Source organism: Berghia stephanieae, chromosome 7 (genome assembly GCF_034508935.2).
Source record: "Berghia stephanieae isolate SIO BIC M18660-M18661 chromosome 7, UCSD_Bste_1.3, whole genome shotgun sequence".
In the NCBI taxonomy this organism is placed as follows: Eukaryota; Metazoa; Mollusca; class Gastropoda; order Nudibranchia; family Aeolidiidae; genus Berghia; species Berghia stephanieae.
In genome coordinates, this window is record NC_088366.1 from 30,553,547 (window position 1) to 30,571,137 (window position 17,591).

Consider the following 17,591-nt stretch of genomic DNA (forward strand, 5'->3'; position numbering starts at 1 on the left):
ATTATTTTTACAATAATAATGATAATAATGATAATAATAATAATAATAATAATAATAATAATAATAATAATAATAATAATAATAATGATGATGATATATAATAATAATAATAATAATAATAATAATAATAATAATAATAATAATAATAATAATAATAATAATAATTATTATTATTATTATTATTATAATAATAATAATAATAATAATAATAATAATAATAATAGTAATAATGATAATAATAATTATTATTAATATAATAATAATAATGATATTATTATTATTATTATTATTATTATTATTATTATTATTATTATTATTATTATTATTATATATATTTATTATTATTATATTACTATTATTATTATTATTATTATTATTATTATTATTATTATTATTATTATTATATTGCTATTTTATTATCATTATTATTATTATTATCATTATTATTATTATTATTATTATTATTATTATTATTATTATTATTATTATTATTCCGTTCCAACTCCCGTGCCCACGGAATATCACAAAAACCAAAGTTATGAAATGTTGTGTCGTGATTTTATGCATGCAGGCTTAGATATATTTTAAGTGATTTTATGAATTTTGCAGACCGATAGTGATTGAACTGTTTTCTCATAAATGCCGAATTTTATTTTTTTTTCATCGTTTGCAATAAAATATGACTCAAACTTTAAAATGTTTACATTAAAGGTGAGTTGACTCTCTCTCTCGTGGGGAAATAATCATAACAAAATTGCATTCAGTGGCGTAGCTTAGTAAATAATTTTGGGTTGTTTGAAATAGTTTAATTATAGATAGCATTTATCAAGTACGTCGAAGCGTTGAAAACAGGCTCACAACATTTCTAGTTTAGCTCTTCCCTGGTGGACAACGGCTAGATAATATATTGGACGACACAAGCAGCACGTTGGGTGCTTATAGATAGTATGCAGATGACGTCACTCAGGACTTTGTTATTGTTTTTGCCATCCGCGTTTGTGAGTTGTTCTCACTAAACTGTATTAACCAGACTATAAAAGTTCATGGTTACACAGAGTTTGTGTGTTGCTCCGTTATACTTCCGGATGGCAATGTTGTGAACTCCTTGGCCAAGCGCATTCTATCTATACATTTTTCGGACAAAAACATTGCTGTCAAAAACCATGTCGATCCTCCGAATTGTTACGCCCGTCTCCAATAGGACGAGGAGAAATGCCTTTCACAAAGACATAACACCCGACCAACTGTTGAGCAAGACAACTCGTAAAGGTCCGACAAGACATGTCACGAAATCCCACTGGTCACCCATCGAGTCCGCTACGTGTTCGCCATTCTTGAATTTGTATATTCACTCGAGGGCGTAATAATGTGAAATATCACTGAATCTAAACTTCTTTAATACCAGATTCCATGTAAGTTTTGCACAGTACAGCTTTTCAAAGGAACATCAGTTTTCAAATAAAAGAGGTGCATAATCAAAATGACATAATTATTAATTTGACCTATCCCCTCTGACTTCCTGGTTGTGTGCCATAATATGCTATTCACCTTATGCCATGAAAAAGAATTCCGCGCTTCGCCTCTCTGAAGAAATACTTGTAAATATTTCTCATTGTGACAAATGTGCATGTTTAACCCATATTTTTTAAATCAGTTTCTAAGAATGTAGAAATCAGAACAGCAAGCTACGCCTCTGGCTTTCAACTATTAAATTGTAACAATTGTTTATGTCAAGTGTGTACAAAGTGTACAATTTGCTGTGTCATTTTGAACCAAGGGTGGCAATGTTAGTGAGTAGTGCACATGAATCTCGTGAAATGTAAACCCTTGGTCATCCAGTGGGCGAGTTCAGTGACCAACAAAATTCACTGTGTATAGATAGTATGCAGATGCCGTCACTCAGGCCTTTGTTATTGTTTTTGCCATCCGCGTTTGTGTAAACTGTACTAACCAGACTATAAAAGTTCATGGTTACACAGAGTTTGTGTGTCGGTCCGTTATACTTCCGGATGGCAATATTGTGAATTCACATGGCCAAGCGCATTCTATCTATAATATAATATTGCTAACGTGAACATCAAAATGTTCACAAAATCCAGACCCTTTGTTTTTTATATATCGTGAAGGAGAACAATCCCAAAGTATAGTACTGTAACCGATGCAAAAAAATCGGCTAAACACGCGCGGGCGGGTTGTGGAACGGTCTATATTATTATTATTATTATTATTATTATTATTATTATTATTATTATTATTATTATTATTATTATTATTATTATTATTATTATTATTATTATATTATTATTATATATCATTATTATTATCATTATTCATTATATATTATCATTATTATTATTATTATTATTATTATTATTATTATTATTATTATTATTATTATTATTATTATTATCATTATTATATTATCAATATTATTATCATTATTATTATTATTATCATTATTATTATCATTATTATTATTATTATTATTATTATTATTATTATTATTATTATTATTATCAATATTATTATTATTATCATCATTATTATTATTGTTGTTGGTGCTTTACCAAAGCAGTTATTGGGGACACCTGATCTCATCCTAATAAGTTTCTATACAGACTTGTCTATTGAATAAAAATTAGATAAAAATAAAACTCCCTTTATTCATTTCCACGATAAAATTTCTCTATAGGATCATTTTTTAAGGGAATATTAAACTATCCCAGCCGATAGCCGCAGTGCAGGCGTCGCAAAATGAACGATTGAGGTTAAATGTCTTGCTCAGTGAAAATAAAATTATGCCGAAAGCGAGGTGCGAACGCGGACCTCCGGTTTTCAGTGCATATTTTTTCCAGTTAGTCATCTCGCTCCTGTGATACTGCGATACATGGGTATAATAAGAACTATCTACCTACTCAGTTATCCACATTGACTTGTTGCCAAGTTAATAAAGATGATAAGACGTCACGCAATCACATATAACAAGTTATCAACTCTCAATCATATGATTAGAAAACGCCAAGAGAATGTTGCATACTTTGATTCAGTAAGATCTTGAAATTGAGAGTCGGTCAGTAACACAGAAATGAGAAGACAACTGTAATACGTAGAATGATTTTTCCCCCATTCTGTCGTGAAAACGTATATTTTAAATAACAAGTTATAAAATGGCAAACCTAAAAATGACGTAAAAATATGGGTCTTATTGAGTTTTAGTGTCAGACTGTAAGTTAACGATGGTTATGGGAAGGTTCATTCTAAGAACAAAATGTCAATAGGTGTAAATGTGAGACTTTAAGACATAAGAATAACGGATTCTAGGCCAGGGGTAAAACTGGACATTATATAAGACGAAACATGACGCGTTGTAGGGCGCTCTTTCGTTTTAATTTTACAGGCAGGCCCATCCAGAAATAACATGTCAAAAAGCTGAAAATGTGAAACTTCATTGCATTAGGTCAAAGCATATGTATCCCAATACAAAAACAACCGACAAAGACATCACTATTACAGTCCCGTTACCAATTTCACATTTGAGTATGATGAAAGAATGTAAATATAGATAATATGCGCTTGGCCAAGAAGCTCACAACATTGCCATCCTGAAGTATAACGGACAAACACACAAAACTATGTGTAGCCATGAACTTTTATAGTCTGGATAATACAGTTAGGTGAGAATTACTCATAAACGTGGATGGCAAAAAAAAAAAAAAAACAATAACAAAGACACGAGTGCGTCAACTTCATTCTAACTATAGCGTGTGTTTTTTCTCTCAAGGATTAACATTGCTTCGACCTAGCAGGCTTTGAAATGGATCTACAGGTCGAAGGACATGGCTGCCGTAGTCTAAAAACATTTTTTTAAAAACACGTATTAAAAATTTGGGCCAGAAAACTAGTCCTTCGAATATCAACAGATTAAAGTTATCCTAGTCTTGTAAAAAAAAAATATCAAACCTGAGATTAGTGGTATTTTTATTTACCCACAAGAGTGAATAAGTGAGTAAATATGTTGAAAAAATCATTTATTGATTTATTTTAACTCTGGACTTTTATATATAAAATGTATTGCTTTCATCGTTGGATGACGAAGATGATGATGATGATGATGATGATGATGATGATGAGGATGATGATGATGATGATGCACTGGCGAGTTGTATTTGACTGAGTTGACTCCTTCCAAATGATATCCGAATTCCCGATATCAAGAGTTCCAGTGTACAGTGAAAGTGTAAGCTGACAACAGCATGTTTGACAGGCTGTCACTCAAACTTAAATTGTCAGTTTGAAGTCCACACTCCATGATAAACAGGGCACTCCAGATCGATGTGACATTATACAACATTGAATCACTGGGATGGACGCATGGGATGTTGCCAGCTTACAGAATGTCGATGATGATATCATAATAATATCATTGAAAAAAATAATGATGATAATATTAATAATAATAATACTAATAATAAAAATAATACTAATAATGATAATACTACTAATTATAATAAGACTAATACCCCACCCCCAGTCCCTGTCCAATTTATTTTTACAACATGACTGGGAATCCACAACCCCGCTCCTCACAATAAATGGTAAAGAATTTCAGACAGCGGGAGCAGCATGAATAAATGCACGATCATTGGTCTCAGATTATTTTTTTAGGTACACATTAATCGTAATTGAGAGTTGGATCTTAAAGAACGTGAGGAAGTGTAAACATTGATCAAATCAAAGATATAGCTGGAGAAGTTTAATTAAAATGATTATAGTACATGGGAGCAAATGTAAAGTCCAAAACAAAGGTGTGACATGATCACTTTTTTCCTCTTCAAAACTATTTTTGCCGCTTGATTTTGAATGCGTTGCAATTTGCTGACAACATTATTTGAAATAGAATACACGAGCAGGTTACACTAATCAAGTCTAGAAAACATGAAAGAAAAAATAAGGCTGTGAATAGCTTTTTGAACTAAAATAATTGCCAATTGTGAAATTCTTCTGAGCTCGATATATAAATTCTTACATAAATAATCGATATTGCAATGCATGGAAAGAGTAGAGTCAAAGATAACACCCAGATTTCTAGCTCTGTCAGTAAAATAGACATTTTCTTTTTCAATTGTAACAAAAAATGTATACTCACTTTTTATAATTATTTTAGGATCACAAAAAAGAACTTCCGTTTTTTCTTGTGGTATGGCACTCGCTTGCGGATCGGAAGGTCCTGGGTTCGAGCCTCGCTCGGCGCATAGTCGAGTCATTGGAAAAGGCTCTTACTCACATTTTCTCACCGTACTCAGGTGTAAAATGAGTACCTGGCTGTTAACAGCGTTGTCTCTGTCAAAAAATATTGTAATATCGCCTAACAAACGTCATGTCACGTCCTACATGTTACGTATTGCTGTTGGCTCGGGACCCCTTGTAAAACGCTTTGAGCACATTTAGTGGTTATTGCGGTATAAAATAAGGCCATTAAAAATATTATTTATTGACAGGTTTCTAATTTCATTTGTAAATTGAATTTCGCTATCATTCAGAGTTATTGAGTCAAGTTCTACTTTGGCAGTAATGTTTGATCTTCCAACTATGACTGCCTCTGTTTAACTGTCATTCAATTTCAGTCTGTTAATATTATCCATTTTTACATCTATGAAACGTTGAAAACGTAGAATAAGGGAGACGACAACAATGTCGAAACAAGCCCATAACTCCTCTCTGTCACCAGTGCAAATATTATGTGGATAGAGATTTAAACCGAAAAGGTGCTGAATAAAATACTGAAACCTTCAATTTATTGAGTCGTCAGCTTCAATAGGGTTCAACAGTCGTGACGTCACTTCCCTCGTAATGACGCATAGTAAATTAGTAACTGGTTCTAAACTATCGGAAAAATGGCGGACGCCCTTATGAAATACTTCTCCGACGAGCATAAATTGTATCCAGAGGAGAAAAATATTATAAATCTGATCATGTTATGACTTTTATACATTCTGATCACATGACATGTGAAAAAGTTCTAGCCAGCATGAAGAATAAAAAGTACTGATTTTCTTTGTTTAGAACCAAGCTTCTCGTTGCTGGTCGGCCGTGACATCAGACTATTGATGCCTACTATGTCATACATGTTGTTTGAAGTCACATGAATTCATAACGATAAAGGTGTTGGTTTACTTTATAGTTCACTGATAAAAAATGATACATTATCAATATTACACTCATGTTCAACAGTTCCTGCGTTAAAATCACTGCTGATTTCATGCAGGTTTTTGTCGAAATAAGCATGTAGTGATAATTTTAAACTTGAAATAATTAAAATTAATGATTTATTTTAAAGAGTTAAATAAATATCCACTAAACGTGCTATAAGCGCTTTACAAGGGGTCCCTAGCCAACGTCAACACTTAAAATGTAGGATGTGACATGGCGCCTTTTAGACGATATCGTTATTTTTCTCGGACAGATGCAACGCTGTAAACGGCCATTTTATACCCGAGTACGGTGAGAGAATGTGAGTAAAGAGCCATTTCCAAGGACTCAAATATGCGCCGATCGGGGCTCGAACCCAGGACCTTGCGATCCGAAAGCGAACATAGTCACACACTCTTTAACGGAGTCACGGTACTCAAGGCTAACATTGATAAAAACTATAATATGTTCTTAGAAAAAAAAAGTAGCGAAAAAAACAACACAGAATGTTCTTTGCCTCGTACTATGGAAGTAAACTGATGAATCGTCTCCATTGCTGTGTAGTCTTGAGGAAATCACCTCGCCCTAGCTCAATTGCAGAGCTGGGCCCATCTTTATGAACGCAAACTAGCGCTTAATCTCTGACTAAAGTCAAGGACGTGAAGAAAAAACAAAACAACGGTGTTTTATGTGAGCTGAGTCGGTTTTTATGAACGCGGACTAGCGCTTAGTCTCTGACTTTAGTCATGGACATGAAAAAAAAATCGGATTTCATGTGAGCTGACCAAGCAAGTCTCAGACTAAAATCACGGCACCTTCGAAGTAAATTTGGCCAAGTTTTAGTCATTGCTGAGGCCGGACTTCAAGCTTAGTCTGAGACAAGTTACTTGGATACATCATAGCGTCGACATGGTAGCAGCTATTTTTAGATTGAGAGGGTTTCGATTCGGAAGGAAAATACATCGGTTACGAATGGCAGAAACAAAATGAAGAAACAAAATGAGTCCGCGAGTTGCGAGTGAACGGAGACTCAAAGTGGAAGGGTTCGCTTCAAAGAACAACCAAAAAAAAAAAAACCCAACAGAAAACAAAACAAAAAAAAACAAAAAAAAAAAACAAAACCAAAAACAAACAAACAACAAAAAGCAAAAAAAAAAAAAACAAAACAAAAAAACAAAACAAAACAAAACAAAACAAAAAAGAATTAGTCACCGTCCTTATAACGCCACTACTAGGCAAGAGCCTAGCTAGTCAGATACTAGAAAACATTCATAAAATTTGATTTTTTTTTTTTCGTCACTTGCTTTGCTTAGGCTTTAGACTAGCAAGTCATTAACCAGACTAGTAAATAACTAAATCTAGTCTGCTTTCATAAAATTAGGCCCTGACTGCGACAAACGCTTGTCTCCTCTTAGAATATGACTTGTACATGTTAATGAGGAACGGTGCCCATGTCAGAAATCACAATCCCGCATTTCTATGCTAAAATAATTCTTGACTTTTTATAACAATTGTCTTCTTCTCATTTGTTTAAAGATTCATCGGTGATATTATTAATAGTAGTTAGTAGAGCACTCGCTTCACACGCAAATTGACTGAGATCGATCCTTGAGTGAAATCGAAGTTTTTTTCTCCTCCCCCCCGTGATCACCCAGCAGTGATTGGGTGGGTACCTGGTTCTGTTAGATCCCGCGGAGAGTACTTTGCGATTGATCAGCGTCCAGGACACAGGCTATAGATATCTCTTAAGATACTATTAGAAATAGGAAAATTCCTATATCGAGGTGTAATCGTGTGAATATCAATAGTTTGATAAAATATGACCGTGAAGAGATAAAGGAAGAAGATAAGTATCTTAAAACAAAAGATAACATTTTATCTTCATTAATCGGCCTAAGACCCATTGAAAGTTTCATCGAATATCGTCAATCACTTTGTGGTTTAATATAAACATTCTGATAAGATTGTAACTTAACTGGCTCCTCCGTTGGCTCACTAGAACCAATTAGGACTATAGTTTGACGTCATTTTTTGTTTAGTTTTGTGCAGCGTCTAGTGAGTTGTTATTTGTGCTCAAGGAAACAAGTGATTACATTGGTTGAACTATTGAATACAATTCAACGATTTGTTTTCTTTTGCGGCAAAGACTTGTCTTTTGACCTCATTTTTTGGTCAGTGTCAGGCTATAAGTTTACGAAGGCTGGGAATGGCGCCATCTTGAAAAAATGAACATAAATTTATAATATTTGACCCCCGACCGACTTGCACTTATGTGCAGGTCTGATTACCCAAATTATTATGAACTCATTGTTATAATAGAAATGCTCTCAGCATTACAACAATGTAAAAACGAGCCCATATTTGTGTCCAGTTATTAGACCTCCAAATATGTTTACGTCCCCCGTCCCCCCCCCCCCCCCCCCCAACTTCAATCTGGTGTTATGTTGATGGGAAACATTAAAAACTTAAATTAATACGAATTTGAAAATTTCCATTTTTGTTTTGTTAACAATTTAAGCAATGATATTCAGTCTTGTCAATAAAGAATTAATATGAATTTAACATAAGTTATATATATATAACTTCCCGTAGATTGTCCCAGTGACCTGAAAAAGTACTGTAGAAGTAAATTTTTTTTAATTTTTTTGTAATTTTTTTTTTCATTTTTTATGTAGGTTTTATTCCATCTTTAAAAACTATGAAATGACTAGATTAATAGTATTTGCGTTTGCTACTATGTATTACATCGTGTTTTATCATCAATTCCTAACGTGGACAATATAACAACATAATGTGAATAAAGTCTTTACATTATAAAGCGATGAATTATACTTGAAATATTTATATATAATATATAAATATATATATATATATATATATATATATATATATATATATATATATATATATATATATATATATATATATTATTATATATATATATAATTATATATATATAATATTATATATATATATATATATATATATATATATATATATTGTCACTTGTGGAGAACCCGCAATATTTACGGAGAAATAACGGCTAATACAAACGGCAGTCATCTGTTATTCTTCTACCGTATTGTTGAAATTAACATAGGTTATAATTAAACAAATAAATAATTTTAAAAAAATCAAGTTAGAAGTTTTTTTTTTAATGATAAAAGTTATTTTAAAAAGACAACCCCCTCCCTCCCCCCCCAAAAAACAAAACAAAACAAAAAACAAAAAACAAGACAAACAAAAAACAAAAACAAAACAAAAACACAACAACAAAACTAATAAACAAAGGTGGTAAATAAACACTGATGATAATGATAAAATATTATAAAATATGATAATACTGAAATTACCAATGTTTTTTGTTGTTTTCTTTTGTACAATAAAACACATAATAGAAAAAAGTAATTCAAAGCATAAAAAATATCTAATTACTATAACAATAAAAAAATGATGTTTTTTCAATTAAATTTTTGAACATTTACAAAATTGTCCACACCGGGATTCGAACACAGTATCTTAAAGTCTAGAGTAAAAATTTAACTTGGCTGTACGAAAAAATGTTGATCTCCAACTCTGTTTTATAAAAATATTAGATAGATGTGTTCACTTTTCAGCATCAATGTTCCCTCGTCATATTACTAATAAATTAATGGGTTACCTACCATCTAAAAATGACACCATTTTGAGGTGTGCTGTAACCTGAAAACTGAATATAATCTTAGTCAAATATCAACTTCTAGTCTATTTTACATAGTGTGTGTTTCTTTTTCAAACTGAAAATAAAAACCCCAACATCTAAAGTTTCCAATTCTACTTTCTACAAATTAAACTCGCATTTAACACATAGTTCTCTCTCATAAGAAATATGCGCTAAAGACTACGTGCACATGCAAGTAATGTAGGCCTGATAACCGAGCTCAGACCTGCACAGAATCTTATTCTTATATTATCTTACAAGGTTGAGTCATTGGAAAAGGCTCTCTACTCACATTCTCTCACCGTACTCAGGTGTAAAAAGATTACATGGTCGTTAACAGCATTGTCTCTGTCGGAAAAAAAATGTAATATCGCCTAACAGGCGTCGTGTCTAGTGCTATATGTTGCTTGTTGCTGTTGCCTTTGTAAAGCGCTTTGACTACATTAAGTAGATATTATGCTGTAATAAGCTCGTTTTTTTTTCAATTCTTTGTCGATCAAATTCTTAAATATAAGGTGACGTCGACTCTAGACTCCCATTTTCATAATATTATTTCTTTTACCAGATATATCCACACGCTGTACTACTGCTGGCCTGCATCCTGGGTCTAGCGTCGGTCTGTGTCTACAGAGTTTATTTAGTCATGCATAGAACATTTCCAGCTGATCTTGCCGAGTGGGAAAAAATTCGCTGGCTAGACGAGTGTGGACGGCTAGCTTTTAAAGGGGTAAAATCTTTTGGTTTTGGTTTGTTTCGTTTGTGTTTGTTCTTTTTTTTTGTTTATGTTAATTAAAAAATCAATAACAAACTTTTGGATGCCCATTTCATGAAGTAAGTTTTAAATAGTGAGCTTAAACGGAACGCAATATCAACTAATTGCAAACATTTCCACAATGATGATAAAACAGTAAATAAAAACCTATGGGGAATGAGATTACAACTACTACTACTACTACTACTACTACTACTACTACTACTACTACTACTACTACTGCTACTACTGCTACTACTACTACTACTACTACTACTACTACTACTACTACTCCTCCTCCTCCTACGACTACGACTAATACTACTACTAAATTTTTTTAAAATTGTGCTTTTATATAGCGCAATATTCACTAAAATGTGCTCAACAGCAACATTTAACATGTAGGACGGGACGTGCCGCCTGTTAGGCGATATTACAATTTTTCGGACAAAGACAACGCTGTTAACGGCCAGGTACTCATTTTACACCTGAGTACGGTGAGAAAATGTTAGTAAAGAGCCTTTTCCAAGAGGACTCAACTATGCGCCGAGCGCGAGGCTCGAACCCAGGACCTTCCGATCCGAAAGCGAGTGTCATACCACAAGACCACATAGCCGCACTACTACTACTACTTCTATTACTACTATTACCATAACTACTTCTACTAGTAGTACTACTACAGCAACTACTACTACTACTACTCTACTACTACTACTACTACTACTACTACTACTACTACTACTACTACTACTACTGCTGCTACTACTACTACTACTACTACTACTACTACTACTACTACTACTACTACTACTACCATTACTAGTACTACTACTACTATTACTACTACTACTACTACTACTACTACTACTACTACTACTACTACTACTACTACTACTACTACTACTACTACACCGACTACCACTATTATTACTTCTTAACCTCGCACACTTTCTACCCCAACAGAATTCCTGGCTCCGTGACTATGTGGGAATGGATGCTGGTACTGAGCCTATCAAGACATTTATTAACACCGCTTTCTCCTTACTATTTAACCCTTTACCAGCCCAAAGGCTGGTCTACAGAAACATCAGGGTAAGGCAACAAACAATACCTTTAAAATGCATATTGCTGAACTCGGAACATTCAACTAGATACATGCAACGAATCATGTCATTAATGATGGACATGGTGCTAAAACTTTGAATAAACTTCTTAATTATTAGACTTGAGTTACTTAATCAAATGCTTTTATTTAGGAAAGTAAATGTGTTTTTTTTTCTCTCGTAGTTTCTATCATTTTCTTTCTTTTCGTGTCGTCTCACAAAAGGTCGACTGGAAATGGCTCGCCATTCTTCTAGGTCTTGTACCAATTTCAAGACGAGTTACTTAAATCATTCCATTGTGGAAAGTAAATGTGTTTTCTATTTCTTTCGTAATTCCTATAATTTTGCCTTTACTCACTTCTTACTTCCCGTGTCATCTCAAAAGAGTTCGACTGAAAATGGCTCGCCATTCTTCTCGGTCTTATACCAGTATGTTGCTTAGCTTAGTCCAGCTTTTGATGTCGTCCAGCGCGATCATTAATGATGATTTAGAGCTATTTTAAATCAATTACTTTCAACCACGTCGTCCTCTCTGCTTTTTAAAACATTAATTAATAAACCACGTCCTCATTACCCATATAGTTTTATCTGAAATTGTTGACAGGTATTTTAAGTTTTACCGCTTGTGATCTAAAATGAATAAAACAAACAAAACAACTCAATAACTCAATGAACAAAAATTAACATATGGGTTGCTTCCCTTAATAAGCAAAACTATTGAGCGAGCTGTTTCAAGGAACATAACTGTGTAAATATTTTGTCCTGACACGGTCCCCTCCCATGTATGTTTCACAGGCCAGTCAAGACGTGTACGCTGGAGTCCCAGTAAGCACTTACACCCCCGTTCACCCACCCACCACCCCTACAAGTAACAAGAACAGAAATAAGATGATGTACCCTACTATTATATATTTCCATGGGGGTGGATGGACATGGCTGTCTGTCGGTGAGTATTGCTTCATATTGAGTGAATGCATGGCTTGTTGTTTTAATGAATTGTTTCATTTTGTTAGTTCTGTTCACTCGTAGAAACGATCTTAAATTTTCTTAAATGTTTAATTATTTGTTTTGATGAAGGTGAAACCTAAACACGGCGAAAAAAGTATGTCTTGTAACGTTCATTGTTTCACATATATTTATATTCGATTTAACAAATTTATGAGAAGTATAATTTAATTAACCCACTGCTATGTGGTCTATTGGTATACACTCGCTTTCGGATCGGAAGGTCCTGGGTTTGAGCCTCGCTCGTCTCATAGTTGAGTCCTTGGAAAAGGCTCTTTATTCACATTCTCTCACCGTACTGAGGTGTAAAATGAGTACCTGGCCGTAAACAGCATTGTCTCAGTTGAAAAAAAATATTGTAATATCGCCTAACAGGCGTTATGTCCCGTCCTACACGGTAAATGTTGCTGTTGGCCAGGGACCCCTTGTAAAGCGCTTTGATCACGTTTAGTGGATATTGCGCTCTATAAAATCTCAATTAAAAAAACCCCAACAAATTAAGTATAATTTAATTAACCCACTGCTTTGATTTGATATCATATGAGGACAACTTGAACGTATTGGCAGGTCTGATAAGCGGACGCAATAATGGGCTTGTTTTAGAGTATTTTCATTACAACAATGAGACGATAACTAGTTGGGTTATCAGATCTACAAATAAGTACACGTCGTATGAAAATGAGCAGGGAATTAACCCTCTCCTTACCACCTGCAGCAAAGTCGTCACATTTGTTACGACACAATATACATTTTTCTAATTCAGATTTATTTTGTACATCACAAATTTTGAAGAATGATCTTTGTTTGATTAATAAGAACATAAAGTTGTTTTTGTAGAGAGCTTGTTTGAGTATAAAAAATTAATTTTTCTTCTGGGTATGCCTGAAATATGAGAAAATGCTGAAAATGATCGGTAAGGAGAGAGTTAATGTTGAAATGATCATGATTTTTTTAAAGAATATGTTTTTCCACACATAAGAATATATACTAATTCCCCCCAATAAATCCTAAAAAACTTAAGTTGTCACATTAAAAAAAAGTACAAGTTCTACTTTTTAGCATCCATATTACCTCACCATAATCCCGTTTTCAGGAAATGGGTCACTAATGTTATAAAACGTTTATTTCAATCTCATCAGGTGTTTACGACGGGCCGTTAAAACATTTGGCAAACAGTACCAATTTTAAAGTTATTGCAGTAGAGTAAGTACATGGTTTTCTTTTCTTTTTAAAAATTTTTCTAACGCCATGTTGGGTTTGAGATCCCTGTTTTGTAATTTTTTTTTTCATTTTTTATGTAGGTTTTATTCCATCTTTAAAAACTATGAAATGACTAGGATTAATAGTATTTGCGTTTGCTACTATGTATTACCATCGTGTTATATTCATCAATTCCTAACGTGGACAATATAACAACATAATGTGAAATAAAAGTCTTTACATTATAAAAGCGATGAATAGTCCTACATCTTTCTCTAAAGAAATCAGATTTTTAAAAATTTTGATTTCATTATTTTACAGTTTTTGTATTTTTAAAAATAATTTATAAATGAGATGAATGTTTATTTTGGGTTTTGAAAAGCAATTACTCCTCCCTCCTCATTCCACAATTCTATTCTCTCCAAAAGAAAAAGTAAATCGTATCACGATAAAAGATATAAAAAGAAAAGATGGTATGCATTATGATTATAACATAATCTGATAAGAACCGGTCTGTTATTATTGGCGCTATTGCTGCTGATAATAATGAGCATAATGATGATAGTGGTCATAGTAGTAGTGGTGGTAGTTGTAGTAGTAATGGTGGTGATGGTGATGGTAAATGTGGTGACAGTGCTGTTAATAATAATACATAATATTATTCATGATGATAATGATGATGATGATGATGATGATGGTGATGATGATGATGATGATGGTGATGATGATGATGATGATGATGATGATGATGATAGTAATCGTTTTTAAGTTACTTGTAAATGTGCAAAAGAACGTATCACCGGCTTCTAAGTCATAGAAAATATACTTCTAAAACAAAACATCCTTCAGATCCCCTCAAGAAAAAAGAGAAAACAAGAGACAAAAAGTTGTATCACTGTTTATGTATCTCTCCTCAATCCCTCCAGATATCGAAAAGCACCAGAACATCCTTTCCCTGCCCCATTTGAAGATTGTTTAGCCGTCACCAAGTACGTATGGCGACACGCGAAAGAGCTCCACATACAGCAGGACGCCATTATTGTCGCTGGAGACGGCGCAGGAGGCAACCTTGCAGCTGCCGTGGCCCACGAAATGGCCGGGCAGATTCGCATGCAGATTCTAATCAGCCCGGCGCTTCAGATGTTAAACTTTGCCACACCTTCTTACCAAGACTACTCCGAGCATCTTATGCCAGGGATTACATCACCTGCAAAGGAAGTCAACAACTGGGTCCGTTATGCAAATATCGACCCAAAGTATAAAAAATATATTCTCAGCAATACTCATGTTTCCCTCCAACACTACAGAACTTTGTCCGATCACATAGACAGTCGAAAGCGAATTCCACCCAGTTTATCAAACGTAACGCAAAGAGCAACCAAACACAATCTTAATTTTGAGCCGAGTCTCCCGGAAAGGTTGATAACTCTGGTTTTAGATTCAAGATTTAGCCCGATGTTTAGATCTGATATTCGTAACTCTCCTCAAGCCTACATTATGACGGCGCATTACGACGTCCTTAGGGACGAAGCTCTGATGTACGGACAGAGATTGAAAGAAAATGGAGTGACGGTGGAGTTAAGACACTATTGGAATGGTTTTCACGGATTTTTCTTGTTTGCTGGCGGCGGATGGATGGAATTAGAAGAGAGTAAAAAGGCAATGAACGATTTGGTGATATATTTAAATAGGCATATTCTTAATATAGAAACGCGAGTGGATTCATAGCGGTAGATTTAGGTTGTAAAATGGCTCCTCGTCTTAAATTGACAAAACGTTCTTTTTTTCAGTTTGGTTCCTAAGCTTTAACTTCTTGACAAAATTTAAAGCATTTGGTTTAAGATTTTTGACATGTTGTTGGCCATCTTAATCCATCAATATACATGGAGTAAAAGATTTCGGGCTAAAATGAAAAAAAGCGTTTTGTCATTGTACGGCTGGCTGATTTGATAAGACAGATAAATCCTATCATTTTCCTTTCGTGATTCTATCTACACGGCACAAAATAGACAAAAGAGAAATGTGCAGCGTATTGTATCAATACGCACAAGAACATATAAGTAAAATAGTTACCAAAAAAATCGTATTATAACCTATAATTTTAAAAGGCTTATAAATAGGGGTGAATAATATTTTTAAAATATACCTTTTGCCATAGTATGCAGCCATCAATGGATACACACATTCAATGGTTTTAAAAAGGCAAGAATAGCGCATCCCGAATAAAACACAGATAAGATGTAGATTTATTGAAAGGACTTTGCCGGATATTGCAATGATAAATCGTTACCATGAAATGCGACCAATCAAAACGATAAGCAAATACGTAGCCTGTTTTTTTTTGGTTATTTGAATCAATTAAAAATAAATAGATAAGTAAATAAATGAATGAATGAATAAATACATGAATAAATGAATAAATATATAAATAAATAAATGAATAAATAAATGAATAAATAAATCGATAAATAAATAAACAGATTTTGAATTGAGAAAATAAATATTATAAGATTAATCAATAGATAGAAAAAATAGATGAATACCTTAAAAAATAACAAACAAACAGTAACTAGAGAAATAAAAAAAATAGATAGATAAACGAATAAAAAATAAATAGAGAATGACCTCAAAACTTTCTGGACCATAAAAGATAGTTGAATAAAATGTTTTCTGGCCAAAATGAACAAAAAAGTGTTTTTTTTTTTTGTCAGATGACGACGGTTTGGGTAAAAGACATTTTCTTCATTTTACGCATTTCAGTTAAAACAATCAGTCACAACTCCTCCCCCCCCCCCCCCCCCCCCCCCAATCCCCGATTTCAATCACGATCCAACACGTGCAAGTGAAAATATGTGATAAAAACATTTTGTTTTTCATGTTGATGCTATGCGTTTAGACGAGATATTCACATCCGCCAGCCGTAAATAACGTACCAATACACAAAATCTTGTGTTACAATGTGAACGTTTATAGGCTTGATTGATATAATTTAGTGAGAAGTAATCGCCAAAATGACTGTCTAAAAACAATAACAAAGAGCTGAGTGACGTCAAAGGAGACTGAATCCGACGACCCGGCACTGCCGTCCTCTGTCGTCTTCCGGATAAAGACGTCAGGGACGGACAAAATACTAAGAATAAAGAAAAGGGCCGCTAGACCTATTTTGTTCGTCCCTGACGTCTTTATCCGGAAGACGGCAGAGGACGGCAGTGCCGGGTCGTCGGAGTCAGTCTCCGGTGTGGGTTAGCCCTTAGACTATGAGTTTAAGAAGGCTACGGCCTGACACTGACTAAATATTAATTTACAAGACCACCACATGAAAGTGAATAATTCCTTGAGCACTACTAACGACCTATCACTAAACGGTGCTCTAAGCTAAAAATGATGTCAAATCGGATTCAATAGTCCCATGTCACGTCCGCCCAGCAACCAGCAGCTTGGTTCTAAACAAAGAAAATCGGTAAAACTTCATGCTGGCTTGAACTTATTAACATGTCATGTGATCAGAATATATAAAAGTCAAAACATGATCGGATTTATAATGTTTTTCTCCTCTGGATACACTTTTATGCTCGTCGGAGAAGTATTTCATAAGGGCAGTGGTGGAGATAATGGTGTCCGCCATTGTTCCGATAGTTACTGT

At 33.8% G+C, this 17,591-nt stretch overlaps 1 protein-coding gene across 1 annotated transcript in view; it reads left to right on the plus strand.

The window, feature by feature from the left end:
* LOC144977049 (arylacetamide deacetylase-like) overlaps window positions 1–16,385 on the plus strand; it is a 23,566-nt gene extending 7,181 nt beyond the window's left edge. Inside the window, exons 2-6 of the mRNA XM_078921774.1 lie at window positions 10,455–10,616; window positions 11,604–11,732; window positions 12,539–12,689; window positions 13,888–13,951; window positions 14,875–16,385. Coding sequence (XP_078777900.1) covers window positions 10,455–10,616; window positions 11,604–11,732; window positions 12,539–12,689; window positions 13,888–13,951; window positions 14,875–15,676 — 1,308 coding nt within the window. The 3' untranslated portion in view covers window positions 15,677–16,385. The remainder of the gene's footprint in view (window positions 1–10,454; window positions 10,617–11,603; window positions 11,733–12,538; window positions 12,690–13,887; window positions 13,952–14,874) is intronic.
* The last annotated feature ends 1,206 nt before the right edge of the window (window positions 16,386–17,591 follow it).